Genomic DNA, 15534 nt, shown 5'->3' on the forward strand with positions numbered 1-15534 from the left:
AATTAAAGTATCTGTTCAGATGATCATAGTCGAGCGCATGTTGTCAGAATACCTTTCTGTTTGTTAGCAGACAGATGCCTCTAACTGATAAAACCATGAGCACTGTTGCACAATATGGAGGTCACTGTGCCGAAATCTGTTGCTGAAATTTAAACACCATTAGCTGTAACTCTATTGTGGAAGTGGTTACATAGGTTCATGTGAAGCAATGTGACTCAGTGACCGCCTTTTTTGCTTTTGGTTGGCTTTATTTTTAATAGTCAATCAATTTTCTTTTGCCGACACGTTGACTTCTTAATAAGCAATCCACTTTAATAAAGAAAGCTTCCTTATTAACTTCCTTATCGTCTACCAGCAGGTCCAGTATTAACTGAACCCAGCTGCTGCTTCAGTAGGTTGTTCTTGGCGTGCTTCATGATCATAATGAGGGCCAACCATGTCTCCCTAGCGGTGGGGACGATTTGATTAGCAGGCAGGATGAAACCATAGCGGCCAGAATCTCTCAGCTCAAAGGTGTAGGAGTACTTGATGCCCTGGTCATAGGTCCAGTCAATGGTGCCACCACTAGCTTGGTCTGAGGAATATGATTGAAAACGTTCTTACTGTGAGAGTCTGGTGTGAAAATGAGATGTTTGTAGCAACAAAATCAATACTTTGACAAAAGTTGAACAACGCTGGTGGTCCTAGGCCCATAACTGGAGCCAAGTAAGACCTTTAGTTATGTTCTACTTACAAATAACTTCGATGACGCTGCCATATCTATAGCTGGTGCCATATGGCCGCTGTAAGGCATTGATGGCCTTTCCTGCAACTCTATGCTGTTCAAGAAAAAAACATGGTTGTCACCAATCACAGAGAAAAACCATTAAGCAGTCACATAACCATGACCCTTTTCTATATAACCCTTAAAGACAAGGGTTTTCTAAGCCTGTAGCATAAAGCAAGGCCTGAGATACTCATATCTCATATATATATATATATATGGTAACTATGAAATTTCGAGAGATTTTCAGGTCCCACCAGCTCTGCCTGGTCCTTGCAAGGAGTCCTGGTGTAGCCGTAAGGATAGAGCAACATCTGAGAGTAGCTGTGGATGGACACGAAGGCTTTGAGCTTGCCGTGAGACTTAACAAAGTCCACAATGGCCTTGACCTCAGGCTCTGAGTGAGCATAAGGTCCATGGTAGATCTGAGAGCAAGGGTCATTACTGGAACCAGGGCCTGAAGAACAAAATATCTGCCCACTTAGATCTTCTGCATGGCATACATAAACATACATGAAACGAATACAAAAAGTCACAGTGTTTCAGTCTGTATACCGTACCTCCAAAGGAAGCATTCCAGTTCCTATTGGGATCGACACCTACACAAGTGGATCCAGGATTGGGCCTCCTCGTCTTGCGCCACATGCGGTCCTAAGCCAGTAACACATTTGAAAGAATCATCACTCAATCGCTTTACTGGGTTTTGACCATGTACGGGTGGATATTTGCAGTCGTGTGTATTTCCCTGTAGTTTGAGGGCTCACGGTTTTGTGGGTGTAGTCGTATCCATCAGGGTTGGTGACAATCTCCAGGAAAATGTCAAACTTGTCAAGGATGGCGGTGAGAGCAGCATTACGTCCATAGTCATTTACAATCTACACAAGGAAACCACACCACACATGTACTTGCAGATGGATTTCAGTGCTTGTCAGGATCTCATTAGTATAAATTTGAGATGTTGGTGAAAGAGCAAAGGACTAAAGCCAACCTTCTTGGCGAACCAGGTTCCACTGGCCTGCGTGACCCATTCTCTGGAGTGGATGCCAGTGTCGATCCAGATGCCATGGCGGTTAGCACCAGTGCTAAACTATGTGGAAAAAAGGAAGACCATGCTAAAACATAGTCCCATGCTGTGTAGCCTTTCTGTCTAAAATCAATTTAACTAACTAAATAATTAATATGAAAAAATAATCATTAATAATAAAAAAAAAATAGAATGAATTGGTATGACTTACTTTCAGAACATTCAGGGGACGGCGCTCATAGCTTTGACCAATCACAACTTTGCTAACCAGTTTAGGGTTCTCCTGCACCAGCATGTCAATGAAGCTGTAGATCTGAATATCAGATCAGTGATGTTCAGTCAAAGGTCAAACATCTGCATATCATGCTAATCACACCATATAAGCATACCTATGTACAGTGAGTTTATGTTAGTGGATGTTTTCCCACTTTACTTGCTTTTTTAAATAAAATTATGGTCAATACAATCAGGCTTTTTTACAATAATTAAAAAATAACTCATTTCATAAAGTAAAATAAAAATATATAAAATATAAATATGTAAAATAAGTGATTGCATAAATATTCCCCCCTTTAAAGTGACCAATCTAATTCAACAGAGGTCCAGAATGGTCCAAATGGTGCTAGTAGTCTCACAGTTACTGAAATGGACATCACGTGAGTACAGTGAATGTGTCTCAAGTGATTGTAGTATAAGGGCAACTGTCTGGAAGGTCCAGTCACTAGTTAATCAGTATTTCTGGCTACAAATGCACAATGAAGACAAAATAACACATTGTGCATCTCTGAGAAAGGGCTATTTACGAGAATAAGTCCCCCATAAGGGGGATGGATATAAAATGAAATCCCTGGAGTTCAGTTAAATCCTTCATTAAGAAATGAAAGGAATATGGCACATGTGTAAATCTGCCTAGAGCAGGCCATCCTCACAAACTGAGTGACCATGCAGGAAGCCAATGATCATGATAAAGGTATAAAAGCAACGAAAGGGTAAAGGGGTGAATACTTTTTGTAGGCACTGTATATTTATGTGGACTGGTATTGCATGCATCATGTAATTCATCCTGACTTTAACGTGGATTTGAGGCAAGATAGAAAACCGCCCATGTGCATAGGTCTCAAGGTCTCAAGGTCTCAAGGTATCAGAGTTCCAATACGTACATAGTACCATCCTGATCAAGTCAGGATAGTATATAACGGTGCTAACCTCGTCCAGGGTGTGGTAATTAGTGTAGTCATAGTCATTCGTGCTTCTGGGCTGAAAAGCACGAGACCTCATCATCTCCTGCTGTTCCACATCCAGAAGATCCTGGTGGAAAAAGAAAGTTTAAAGTGAGTTTTATAATTGACTTCCATGTGTTAATGTATGTATTTATTTATTTATTTATTTATTTTTGGAAATATGCATTACAAACTTTTTGTGAGGTGATGGGACAGCATCTCAGTGGTCATATTAAAATATATTTCAAATCAAACATGTTTTGAACAGATATGAAATTTGCTTCCCCCATGCTTAAAATGCTTAAATTGTTTTTTTTTATATTTTTAATTTTGACCCAATATGCTCTCCAATTTAGGTAATAAGCCAATTAACCCCCCCATTGACTAGGATTCCCCCTACCACTTGAAATGCTCCCAATATTAGAACGGTGAGGACAAACACATGCCTCCGCCGATACATGTGCAGCATCTCTAGGCAGCCCATGATTCTCAGCTCTGATCAGCCAACAGATGCCTGTGGCAGCCAGCAATACAATGGGAGTGATGAGGGAGAGGACCCTATCTACCCACCCAGAGAGAGCATGGCCAACTGTGCTCTCTCTGGCTCCAGCTGCTGATGGCAAAGCAGCATGACCCGGGATTCAAACTTGTGTTTTTTAAATCAAACATTTTTATTACCAGAAACAACGATAATAATAATAATAATAATAATAATAATAATAATAATAATGACAATAGAAATCATCATCAAACAGCTCAACCTGAAGATCCTGGATCATAATTTCATGATGAATGTTGTTGGTCTTCAGGAAACTCTTGAGCTTTTGAAGGCTGGTTGAGGGAACAGAGACATCGACAGGCAGAGACTTGTGAATGGGCTCCCTCCAGAAGTCCAGCTGCACACAGGTAAACAGACACATCCAGTACATTGATAGTTACTGCGCCAGTGCTACTTCTGACCATGCTCTGACTTGTTGTGAGAACATATAAACCTGATCTAAACCTGATCTAAACCTGATCTAATACTTTACCTTAAGATGTTCCAGCTGAGTCAGGTTCTTCAGGAGACTGATCTGTAAATCATCTGCTGCAGTGATCCGCAGGACCTGGTGTCTGTGGACATCAAGTTTAGCAACTAATTAGCAACCTATAATGGATATAGAAGTCAGTGTGCAGCTGCGCAAATGTCTGAAATGACAAAAATGTGGTTTTATTTCGTCCGCTTCACCAAGCCAGTACCCTTCAAATGTCCTCCTGCCAAAAACATCAACGACCAGGGATAAAAAGAGCCAAAGAGCCAAAACCAATAGTGCCCTCATTTTGCCTCCTGAAGCAGAGCTCCTGAAGCAGAGCTGCTCAGTGTCATCGGCCTTATATATTATTTCAGAACATGGTATGGTCTGAGGTATTGCACATGATGCACTTGAGGTATTGCACAGTTCCTACTTAACTTCCTTTAAAAAACAAATGCAGTTTCATAATAGCAAACCACTACACATATATCCATATAATACAGATAATACAAAATCTAATGTTGCAATTGGTTATTGGTCATTTTTTATATTGATTTATGAATTGCATTTACATATTGAATATCCCAAGTTTTTAATGTCTCCTTTTTTGAGGAACTTGACCAACACTGTTTCCTTTTCATTAAAAAAAAGAAAATCTGGCACAATTAAAACAGGGCTGGTAAACAGCCTGATTCCAAAATTCCCTTTACTGTTACTTAATACATTTTATTTATATGCCAAAAAATTATTTTATACACCCAGCCCTCTAGTGAAAGCCTTTTAAAGCTAAAAGCAACAGCTACTTCAGGAGAATATGGAAGCAAAGGTCAAACGCTAACAGTGGGCCAGCTGGAGAAGGAGTACTGTGGGTCACTGTTTCGGCCACAGTGTGCAGAAGCCAGAGATGAAAAAGCTAACCATAGGCAGGCCAGAGAAGGCAGAAGGGCCGACTGGGTGCTAGGCTAAAAGACTCAGCGAGAACAGCCAATAAGAGCAGAGCTTATCTTTTTTTATGTGCCCACCATTGAAGGAAAGTCTGAGTGTTTCCATCTGTAACAAAATAACAGGGTGGTAAATAGCCCTGTAAAACTGCGTCTGAGCATTTTACCCTCAACCAACGTCACATACTTACTACAGCATATTTGCTAAAGTATTCGGACACTTGCTCATTCATTCAAAATCAAGGGAGTTTTTCCTGCTTTTGTGGAGTAACTGTCCAGGGAGGGGGGGTTACTAGATTTTGGAGCTTTGCTGTGAGGATTTGATTGCATTCAGTGACAAGAGCGGTGGTATGGTCAGAAAGGTGAATGATCACCACCCTACCTCAACCCCAACTCCAAAACTCTTCCCAAAAGTATTGGATGGAGCACCATCCATCATTCCAGAGAACACGGTTCCACTGCTCCACAGCCCTTTAGCCCGCACCTGGTATTTGGCATGGTGCCAATAGGTTCCTGTTTATCTGTTCCAGATCAAGGGAGTCCATATTCTATGGGCAATATTTCTTTGCAGGGACTAGACAAGCTGTGTGTGTGTGCATTTGTACATCTGTGTCAGCAATGGGTGCAACTTAAAGTAGATGAATGCATTCATTAGAAGGGGTGTCCACAAACATTTGGACTTTAGAAAACAACTTAAAATACTATATGCATTAGATGGAACTTTTAGTTTAGTTAAACCCCAGACAATGATCAGGATTGCATTAGCAGTAACAAAAGTAACACCAAGGATGACCTTTCAGTAACTACAGAACATTTCCCCATGAGTGGCTTGACAGACTGAACTCTAATTTACACAGGGTTTTGCTTGTGTAAATTTGTGGATGTCTATTGACATTTGCAGGGCATGCAGGTATGCATGAAAAACTCACTCAAGGAAACTGGCTCACTGTTGGCCTATTTAGTGACACAAGGTTGGAACCCTCACTGGTGTCCTCTTCTCAGTTTCAGACACCTGTTTTCATGTTCATGTGCAATTTTAGAATCGATTAGTGCAAAATGAGGACCTTGAAACCACCAGAGCTTGCTGGAACTATGCAGCAATCTTCTGCTATACAAAAAAACGACAATGGCCGGCTTGTGCAACCAACCAGCTTATGGTCTTGGAGCAATATTTAGTTTCTCAAGTAAACCAAACACTACCTGTTTCTGAAGGCCCATAAAGTTCACACCATCACTCCATCATCTCCAAGAATGAATGAGACAAAGTCATGTTTGGTACCATCCATATTTTCCTGTTGTAAAGAAATCCTGCTCAGATCATGATGCATTGCCTGACACAATGTAGAGAATGTCATCCTGGAGACCTGGTAGAGCTTTGGAATGGACAGCAGCATCTGTAACATGATTTTTCTATCCAAGAGATCATCACTGATCTTACCAAGACTTCTATAAAGTCTGATCTAAATTCCAAATACCAACCAGGTTCCTCAGACACCTAACACTGCGGGCCTTGAGGGTACCCAGGCACGTGTACTAGCAGTGGTCTCACAATCTCAGCTCACAATCTTTTCTCTTTGCAAGTTTGGCTGTTACAGGGTTGTCCACAGGCTCCAGTCAACTTACGTATCTGGGCAGGGGTAACCTTACTTTCTTTTCTCAGCTATGCAAATTGGATCCATGCTATGTTCTGACTGGAAGTGCAGTGTCAATAGACCTCTATGTTATCTACAAGTATATTGGTCTTTGAATGAACTCAGAAAACTAAAGTCATTGCCCAAACTGCAGAGTCTAACCACTCCAGAAGTTAAAAAATAACCCAGACTTGACTACTGCAACTCTCTTCTGGCTGGTCTCCCTCTGCGCACCATCAGGCCCCTGCAACTCATCCAGAATGCAGCGGCACGGGTCGTCTTCAATGTCCCAAAATTTAGCCATGTCACTCCACTGCTGCGTTCTCTCCACTGGCTTCCTGTAGCTGCTGCCCGCATCAGATTTAAAACCCTGACTCTGGCCTACAAAGCCAAGACTGGACCAGCCCCTCCGTATCTGATGGCAATGGTTAAAAGCCGATCCGCACCAAGAGCCCTTCGAGCTTCAAGTACGGCTCGGCTCGACCCGCCATCCCTCAAAATCCACGGAAGACAAGCGTCCAGGCTCTTTTCTGTCCTGGCACCAAAGTGGTGGAATGAGCTGCCCTTGGGTGTCCGAACGGCCGAGTCGCTCGCTGTCTTCAAACGCAAACTGAAGACCCACCTCTTCAGAGAGTACTTGGACGAATAGTTCTATGGTCGCCTTATTGTATTGTGTTTAGTAATGTCTAAGCTTAGAGGTATCTTTGAATTATTAGTCTATTCTATCTAGCTAAGGCTTTTCTTGGGTAAATAGCAAACCACTTTGTAAGTCACTCTAGATAAGAGTGTCTGCTAAATGCCATAAATGTAAATGTAAATGTAACCTAGCCGCAACTGTTCTGTTAAGATACCACATGGATCAAGGGTGCAGCTCCAAACCTGAAGGCCCAGACGTTGATCAGATTGGTGATTTCTGTGCCCGAACACTTTTATTAAACCTGAGAATTGATTCATGTGTTACATTTGGTGTGTTTACACAGGGATACTGAGGTACACATCATTTCTGAACCCTCCTTACCCTTACAGGTATTCTGTAGGTAACATCTTGGTTTCCAAAGCAACCTGAACCCTAAAAGTATCAATCAAGGGCAGTAAAGATAGCTTAGATAGCTTGCTATCTAGCTTGCTAACACAGGAGTGTGTGTAACCAGTGCTATGGAGGACCATATGGTTTAAGAATCAGTCCCCCCCCCCCCCCCACCTCCCCACCATCATGCACGGCATTGTCTTGGATTGTTATCCTCTCAACATAAAGCAGAAAGCAAGGTCGTTTGAGCAATTCAGTACTTTATTGTTCTGTTTTGCAGTTTAAGCTGGGTGTAGATGCTTTAGATGCTTGGTGTGTTTGGCCCCAAAAGCATTGTGTTTACCATAGTCTGATGTCATTCACGTCATCTGCTAACCCAACCGCTGGATTATTTTTTAGGAGTTGTTCTTGGTGTGCTCCATGATGGCCATGAGGGCAAGCCACGTCTCCTGAGCGGTGGGGATGATCTGTTTGGCAGGCAGGAGGAACCCATAGAATCCAGTGTCTCTCAGCTCAAAGGTGTAGGAGTACTTGATGCCCTGGTCATAGGTCCAGTCAATGGTGCCACCACTAGCTTGGTCTGAGGAATATGATTGATGATTTGATTATAGAGCATTATTTTATATTAGAAAAATACTTCTTACATCTTGCAGAAATCAGCTGGGAATTGATATAAAAAAGGTTGATTTCATACATAATTGGTTCATTTTAGCACTTAGCAGTTAGCATTTTATTAGAGTGTGCTTGCTGGCAGTATTGCTTGGGTGTTTTGTGCTGCTAATTTGAAGTCAGTCTATACCTTCAGAGGTTTGGACAGTCTTTGGAATCCAGATTTATCACATTTCTATTAAGTTCCATTGTGAGTTTTCTCTATTTCCAGAAATGACTGAACTAAACATTCTTCTCATGATATAGGAGCAACTGGATTGAGCTCTAGGTTAATTTACTTACAAATGGTGCTGATGATGCTGCCATATTTGTAGCTTGTGCCATACAGACTCTTCAAGTCAGTGACGGCCTTCTTTGCAAGTTCATGCTGAAAGAACATAATGGGAATCTTTTGCATGCAACAAAAAGCACTGGAGGACACATGGTAGGTACATTTAGTATAAGTAAAGTACCAGTCAAAAGTTCGGACACCCCTGTTTGAACACATGCTGATCCTCTGATTCAAGTTTTAGGGTGTCCATAATTTTGGGGACACTTGGGGATCCACCATAGTTAGGATGTTGTGGCTAGGCGGTTTCAGGAAGGTGTAAGTTGTAGGACTGTGGCAATGCGTGTGTGTGAGGGTGGAAATACCTCTGAAACCATGCAACTACAGTATGTTAATGAATGTTAATACATAAACCTTAACTCTTTTAGCAAGACCAATTAACAGCCATAACAGCCGATATGACCAAACCATCTCCTTTCAGTTCAATGTACAACTTAGACCTACTCGAACCCCCTCCCCAGCTATGACATCCATACTATGGTGAAAAATATGGTCACCCCCTAACATTTGGATCAAATATTTTAAGCTGATTATCAGCACACATTCGAGCAGGTGTGTCCAAACCTTTGACTGGTACAGGATGTCTCACCAGCTCTGCCTGGTCCTTGCAAGGAGTCCTGGTGTAGCCGTAAGGGTACAGCAACATCTGAGAGTAGCTGTGGATGGACACAAAGGCCTTAAGGTTGCCATGAGACTGAACAAAGTCCACAATGGCCTTGACCTCAGGCTCTGAGTGAGCATAAGGTCCACGGTAAGTCTCGGAGCAAGGGCTGCCACTGGAACCAGTACCTGTAGGTAAAAGATGACAACGTCTTTTGGCCTCTCCTGGATTTCTTTAATGCATGTTAGTGCAGACGTGCGTATACTGTACCTCCGAAACCAGCATCCCAGTTTCGGTTGGGGTCAACACCAACACAATTGGATCCAGAGTTGGGCTTCCTTGTCTTGCGCCACATGCGGTTCTATTCATATAAGAGATTGGAAGGAACCATTGTTTATTCAATTGCTCTGGTGGATTGTGACCGTGTAAGAGCTCTCAGAGGTGTGACTGAATACTGGGAACTAGTCTACTGTAACTGTATAACAGTTGTTGTAGGGGTAGGTATAAATGGTATACATGGTTTGGCATGCTTATGATGAGATTGAGGGCTTACAGAGGAGTGGGTGTATTGGAATCCATCAGGGTTGGTGACAATCTCCAGGAAAATGTCAAACTTGTCAAGGATGGCGGTGAGAGCAGCATCACGTCCATAGTCATCTACAATCTACACAAGGAAACCACACCACACATGTACTTGCAGATGGATTTCAGTGCTTGTCAGGATCTCATTAGTATAAGTTTGAGATGTTGGTGAAAGAGCAAAGGACTAAAGCCAACCTTCTTGGCGAACCAGGTTCCACTGGCCTGCGTGACCCATTCTCTGGAGTGGATGCCAGTGTCGATCCAGATACCAGGGCGATTAGCACCAGTGCTAAACTATGTAGGAGAGCAAAGACAATTTGGTTAAACCAACCAACAAGATTAGTTCCATGTTGTGCAACCCCTTCTTTCACTTGTCTGTAACACTGTATAGTATTAAAATCTTTATTTTAATAATACAAAAAGTGCCTTACCTTCAGAACATTCAAGGGGCGGCCCTCGTAGCTTTGACCGATCACAACTTTGCTAACCAAATTAGGTTTCTCCTGCACCAGCAAGTCAATAAAGCTGTAGATCTGAAAATAAGAGCAGTGAAGGGTGAGGCAATGGTCAGGCAACTACAAGTCATGTATCTAGACATTTTAGGTGCCTCCATCACTGTCATATGACCTTATCTTGAAATAGGATTTGAGCTAAGCTCACTCACTCACTCACTTTCACCAACTGCTTGTCTTTTATCATGTGAGGGTTATGTGTTCAAAGGAAATGATCTAATCTACAGTTGAGAACCACACCCCAGTGTAGCTAAAGCCAAGATCGTGCCTAAACGACTGTAGTTCTAACCTCACTCAAGGTGTGGTAGCTGGCATAGTCGAAGTCATCAGTGCTTCTGGGCTCAGGAGCACGAGAGCTGATCATCTCCTGCTGTTCCTTCTCCAGAAGGGCCTGGTGTACAAGGAGGTAACTGTCAACCAAAGCAAAAACGGCACCGACAATCTTAACCTACACTCAAACTTTGGGCTGAACTTTTACTATTACCTGAAGATCCTCGATCAAGATGTTATAGTGGATCTCGTTGTACCCCAGGAAGGACCTCACAGGCTGCAGACTTTTGAATGGAACGCGAACATCTATAGGCAGAGACTCATCAATGGGCTCCATCCAGAAGTCCAGCTGTTCACATAGGGGGGCAGATCCATAATGGGAAGTATGATATTTGGTGTTTTCATGAAAGCGTGGTTCAGAAGACGTTCTAGCTTTTGTAAACTGAGTAACTATTAGTATATTAATATATTACCTGAAGGTGCTCTTGCTGTGAGAGTTCCTTCAGGAGAACAAGCTCGGCCTCATTTTTTGCAGTTATTCGAAGGACCTGGTGTCTGTCAGGAGATCATCAGGAGATCATCAAGAGATCATCAGGAGGTTATCAGTCACAGGCATCATCAATCAATCAGTCAGTCAGGATTTGAGAGTAACAAGACTGCCCTCTCAGTGCCAGATTACAGTTCAGTTCCCAAGCATACCCTAGAACACCAGGTTCTCCTTGGAGAATGTAAATGTCCAGAAATGTGAGTCTATGTCCTGATGTGTCCTGAATGTCCTGATGGGAGAGTGAAGAACCTACAACTCTACAAGAACCTTTACATCCACTTCTTTAAACCTTAAAAAAGGTTCTCTTTTACAAATCTGGATCTTTATGGAACCAAACTGCATCGCTTAAAGATCCCTTTGTCGCACCTTTATTATTAAGACTGTAATGATGGTTATAATAACAGTATCAATAATTCACATACAAAGTATTGCCCAAATAGCATTGCTATAAGTAAACTTCACTCTGTATGTAATAGGAGCCACTGCTGCAACAACCGGTCAGCTGGTGAAATTTATTCCCTCCTAGATCTTAGTATCTTAGAGGTATTATTATAGAAGAGTGTTTAGGAACCACAGAGTAACTCAGCCACTGAATGTCAGACCACGTAAAGATACAGAGCGGGGTCAGGGCCGAGTGCTGAGCTCAGAGCACTAGAGCTCCAGACCTGCTGCTGTTAGAGTCCAACTAAAATTAAATGTCATAAAGGTTCCTGTAGGTGTAATGTGTAGATGTCTCAATACTTTTGTCCATATAGTGTACGTTTGCTTCTGACGTGTCCTACATGAAAACTGGTCATCTTCTATGTGAAGGTGCCGGCTGTAATGCCGGTTTAATTTTTCAACCATTGCATCCAAACCCCAAAATCTTCAAGTCCTGATAGATCAGGAAAGCTCAGCTTTTAATGTACCGACCTCACAAGACTTAAAACGACCTCACAAGACTTATAATGACCTCACAAGACTTCAAGAATAATAATAGTTTTGCTAGCTTACCCCACAAATGTTTCCTTGGCAAAAACGGCCACAGACAGAGCTAGCAACAAGAAGAGCCCCTTCATTTTTGCTTCCTAGAGTAAGATCATTCACACTGACAGTGGCCTTTTATAATTGAGCTCAGGGGTTATCTGGCCTTCAGACTGCCACATGAGACTGCTGCATTAATTCCCACACCTTGACTCATATTTACCAAATGTTTCAGAGTAAGACTGCTGATCCTGGATCATGTGCTTCTTATCTGTGCACTTGTGCTTATTAAGATTTTAAAAAGCAGTGACTGATCCTAGATGTTTTCGTTTTCTTTAACAGACAGTCCCTGTGTCTATATTTGGAACCAAACTACTGGAATGAGAATACAGCAGCTGCATTCCCTGACCTGACCACTGACCCTCACCTGCATTTGAAAGTCCTATGCAAAGTTCAGGCCAGCCTTGGCCAAACAACACATTTTCTAATTTTTATATTAATAAATATTTGGCATATTTTTAGCAAATGCCAATGCATAGCTAAAAAGGCTTGACTTTTTTAACATAAAGACATATTTAACAGTGTTTATGTGGCCTGTGCAAAAGATTTGACACCTTCCAAAGTCAGGACTGAGTGAAAGCACTTTTAACAGAAATCATGAGATAATCAATACATTTTTAAGTGTCAATCAGAATTCCTAATATTATTATTAATATTATTATACCACAATACTAAATACTCGTCAAGGAACCCAGGTGTGTTGGGATGTTCGTTTGAGGCCAGTTAACAGTGCTGTACACTGCTGTGTGTCACAAGAATAAAAACAAGCAAAAAGCTGCTAGTGACTTTTTAACATACAAAAAATACATATTTAACAGTGTTAATGTGGCCTGTGCAAACGCTTGGACACCTTACAAAGTCAGGACTGAGTGAAACTCCCTTTGGCAGAAATCACAGCTTGCTAGACTTTTTGTAGCTGCCAAAAATCTTTCAGTTGTTGTATTTGAAATTTTGACCTCTAGGTCATCCTGATGCACAGCTTGTTCGGGTCTGTTCACAACCTTTAATGGTTTAGGATTAGAGGACTGTGAGAACCATTCCAGAAGCTTCAGTTTGTGTCTGTCCAGGTAGTCTATGGTGATTTAAGGTATATTTTGACTCATTCTCCCGTTTCTCTTTTCAGTTTCAGCTTTTTCAGAGATGGTTTGATTTGGACCGGGATTTGCTGGTATTTTGTAGAATCCATTTCTTAATGTCCATAGAGATTATGGTTGTGTAAGCAGAGCTGCACAGTGGAGCAGTAATAATAACAGGGTTGATTTGCCTTATGTCTTTGTCTTATTAGCATACAAGCAGGTTTCTGGTCCTCCAGATCTCATCTTGACCTCCACAGTTCCCCTTAACTGCCATCTCCTAATAATATAACACAAAACTGTTAAACTGCAAGCCTAAAACTCTTGGCTCTAATCTTCTTGTCTTCCCCTGCCTTGTTGGCATGAATTACATTCATTTTTCAGATCTTTAGACAGTTGTCTAGAGGAGCCCATGGTTAAAGAGTGTTAGCACAAGGGTTGAAGAGTCTGAGAATTTATAAAGCTTGGAAATTTGGCTGACAGGTAACAGGTAACAGGTAACAGGTAACATTTTTATTTTAATATTTCCCCAAATATTATGTTTGATAATATACAAAATACAGACACTGTGTTCTTCCCGGTGAAAATAATGATAAAATGTGCAAAGGATGTCCATACTTTTGTATACGACTGTATAGTCATTTAATGCACAAATCAGAGACTGGTGTAAATATTTTTTTTCCCCAACCAACCTGTCATCCCTGCCCCTGTTCTGTCTGACCTGCCCCTGTTCTGTCTTACCTGCCTCTGTTTTGTGTAACCGTATGCTCTCTAGCACATGGCTCGGTTTGTGCTTTGCCTGTCTTAGCTCCTCCTGTTCATTAGTGTTCCCACCTGTGCCTCCTCTGTAGCTACGCCCCCTTGATTGTTCCAGGTGTTCCTCATTGTCTCTTTTTTGCCAACCTTCCATGCCAACCATGTCTGGTCTTGTGCTTGTTAACATGTATGTTTCCATGGTTTGTTGGCTCGGCCTGTTTGTTTGGTGTCTGGAGAGTTTGGTTTGTTGGTCTTAGTACTTAGTCATGGTTGTTTTTGCTAAATCCGTTTTCTTTGTATCCTGTTTACTTTGTTTAGTTTAGTATTTAATAAATACCTGTGTACCTCCTCCAAGCTCAGCAATCATAACACAACCAATAAATACAAATAATATAAAAAAAGACTTAAGGTTCACCAGATAATTTATACATCTCAATCATAATTAATACATTTTTATTGCATTCAATTATTATTATTATTATTATTATTATTATTATTATTATTATACCACTATTGTTAAAAACACTCAACAAACCCAGCTTTTAAGTGTTGGGATGTTTGGCTGAGTCCAGTGAAGTGTCCACACCACTGTGTTACAAGAAGAAAAATAAAACAAACAGCTGTTCTGAACAGTGGTGCAGGGTGGAGTGTGGCTTTTCTCCAGGTTCACTACACTACAACAGTGATTTAAATATTCACTGTTTGTTCAATTAGCCAAACCAATGAACTAGCTTTATTCAACCAGTGTTAACCAGTGTTGTTAATTTGGTTTTATTTTAGGTTAAATAAAACTGGTTCAGTTGCTTGTGTTTCCACAGGAATTATGCTTTTTCCTATTTGCACAGTAGATTTTTTTTCTGAGCAAATTAGTGGCATTTACTGAACTGCCCTCACAGCATGGCAGCTCTCTGTATGTGCCATCTTCTGGACACACTAGGGATTGCATCAAGAAGAAGCTTAATCCCTTACACACTGACTGATACAGAGAAATACGTAGACAAGTATTTATGGCAAGCTGTTGTAGCCTAAAATCACGCCAGTGATCCTAACTCAGTTTTTACTAGAAGAAACTCTCATTAGAGAGATCAACTGCAAAGTTTTTACTAGTTATAATATCAGAATATGAGTGTAACCACCCCACCAGGTGGACAATTCGCTTGAGCTTGCCCCTACCTGGTGTGCTGTAAAAATGCATTCAGTAATTAAAAAATATATTTACTTCCAGCAGTAAATATCCTCTCAGCTTCTAAATATACTTCTGAAGGTAAGAAAATCATCATTGAATCCCTGTAGATGAGCTAGCACTGCTGGCTATGTGATTACCTGACTGCTGGACGCAGTGTTTATGTTCTTTGTAATATTACAAAGATCCCGCTGGGATCCTCTTTACCTGCATCAGACAAGCTGCCACCAGGCTCCCCTGCCACCCGTGTCAGACTAGCTACCCACCCCCCTGCCACTGCTACCTGCTCAATGACCATGTTAAAATCTACATGAGCTTTTAACTATCTGCCATTATTACTAAAATACCACCATTAACCATCATTACTCGCC

At 41.4% G+C, this 15534-nt stretch overlaps 2 protein-coding genes across 2 annotated transcripts; both read right to left on the minus strand.

Annotated features, from left to right (window-relative positions):
* Window positions 1-227: 227 nt before the first annotated feature.
* On the minus strand, window positions 228-3800 carry LOC140540883 (carboxypeptidase A1-like). Its single transcript, XM_072663328.1, has 9 exons — window positions 3769-3800; window positions 2994-3095; window positions 1999-2100; window positions 1752-1850; window positions 1528-1638; window positions 1324-1414; window positions 1021-1220; window positions 734-818; window positions 228-574 (listed from the first exon to the last, which is right to left on the minus strand). The coding sequence occupies exons 1-9, from the start codon at window positions 3784-3786 to the stop codon at window positions 342-344; spliced, it is 1041 nt and encodes a 346-aa protein (XP_072519429.1). The 5' UTR covers window positions 3787-3800; the 3' UTR covers window positions 228-341.
* A 4062-nt stretch (window positions 3801-7862) lies between these two features.
* On the minus strand, window positions 7863-12210 carry LOC140540599 (carboxypeptidase A1-like). Its single transcript, XM_072662966.1, has 11 exons — window positions 12122-12210; window positions 11055-11136; window positions 10796-10930; window positions 10601-10702; window positions 10231-10332; window positions 9995-10093; window positions 9771-9881; window positions 9488-9578; window positions 9206-9405; window positions 8571-8655; window positions 7863-8199 (listed from the first exon to the last, which is right to left on the minus strand). Exons 1-11 carry the CDS (start codon window positions 12184-12186, stop codon window positions 8015-8017), a joined length of 1257 nt encoding a protein of 418 aa, XP_072519067.1. The 5' UTR covers window positions 12187-12210; the 3' UTR covers window positions 7863-8014.
* Window positions 12211-15534: the final 3324 nt, after the last annotated feature.

Source organism: Salminus brasiliensis, chromosome 19 (genome assembly GCF_030463535.1).
Source record: "Salminus brasiliensis chromosome 19, fSalBra1.hap2, whole genome shotgun sequence".
NCBI classification, from domain to species: Eukaryota; Metazoa; Chordata; class Actinopteri; order Characiformes; family Bryconidae; genus Salminus; species Salminus brasiliensis.

What these genes read in the sequence shown, in the direction of transcription:
- LOC140540883 (XM_072663328.1), bottom strand. An exon ending in GTCCCCTGAATGTTCTGAAA is followed by an intron (nt 1,851 to 1,998) that starts GTAAGTCATACC and finishes TTTTCCACATAG; the next exon opens with TTTAGCACTGGTGCTAACCG. An exon ending in GAACCTGGTTCGCCAAGAAG is followed by an intron (nt 1,639 to 1,751) that starts GTTGGCTTTAGT and finishes TTCCTTGTGTAG; the next exon opens with ATTGTAAATGACTATGGACG.
- LOC140540599 (XM_072662966.1), bottom strand. Translation starts at nt 12,186, where the DNA reads ATGAAGGGGCTCTTCTTGTTGCTAGCTCTGTCTGTGGCCGTTTTTGCC. An exon ending in CACAGCAAGAGCACCTTCAG is followed by an intron (nt 10,931 to 11,054) that starts GTAATATATTAA and finishes CTATGTGAACAG; the next exon opens with CTGGACTTCTGGATGGAGCC. An exon ending in GCTACCACACCTTGAGTGAG is followed by an intron (nt 10,333 to 10,600) that starts GTTAGAACTACA and finishes TCTTATTTTCAG; the next exon opens with ATCTACAGCTTTATTGACTT.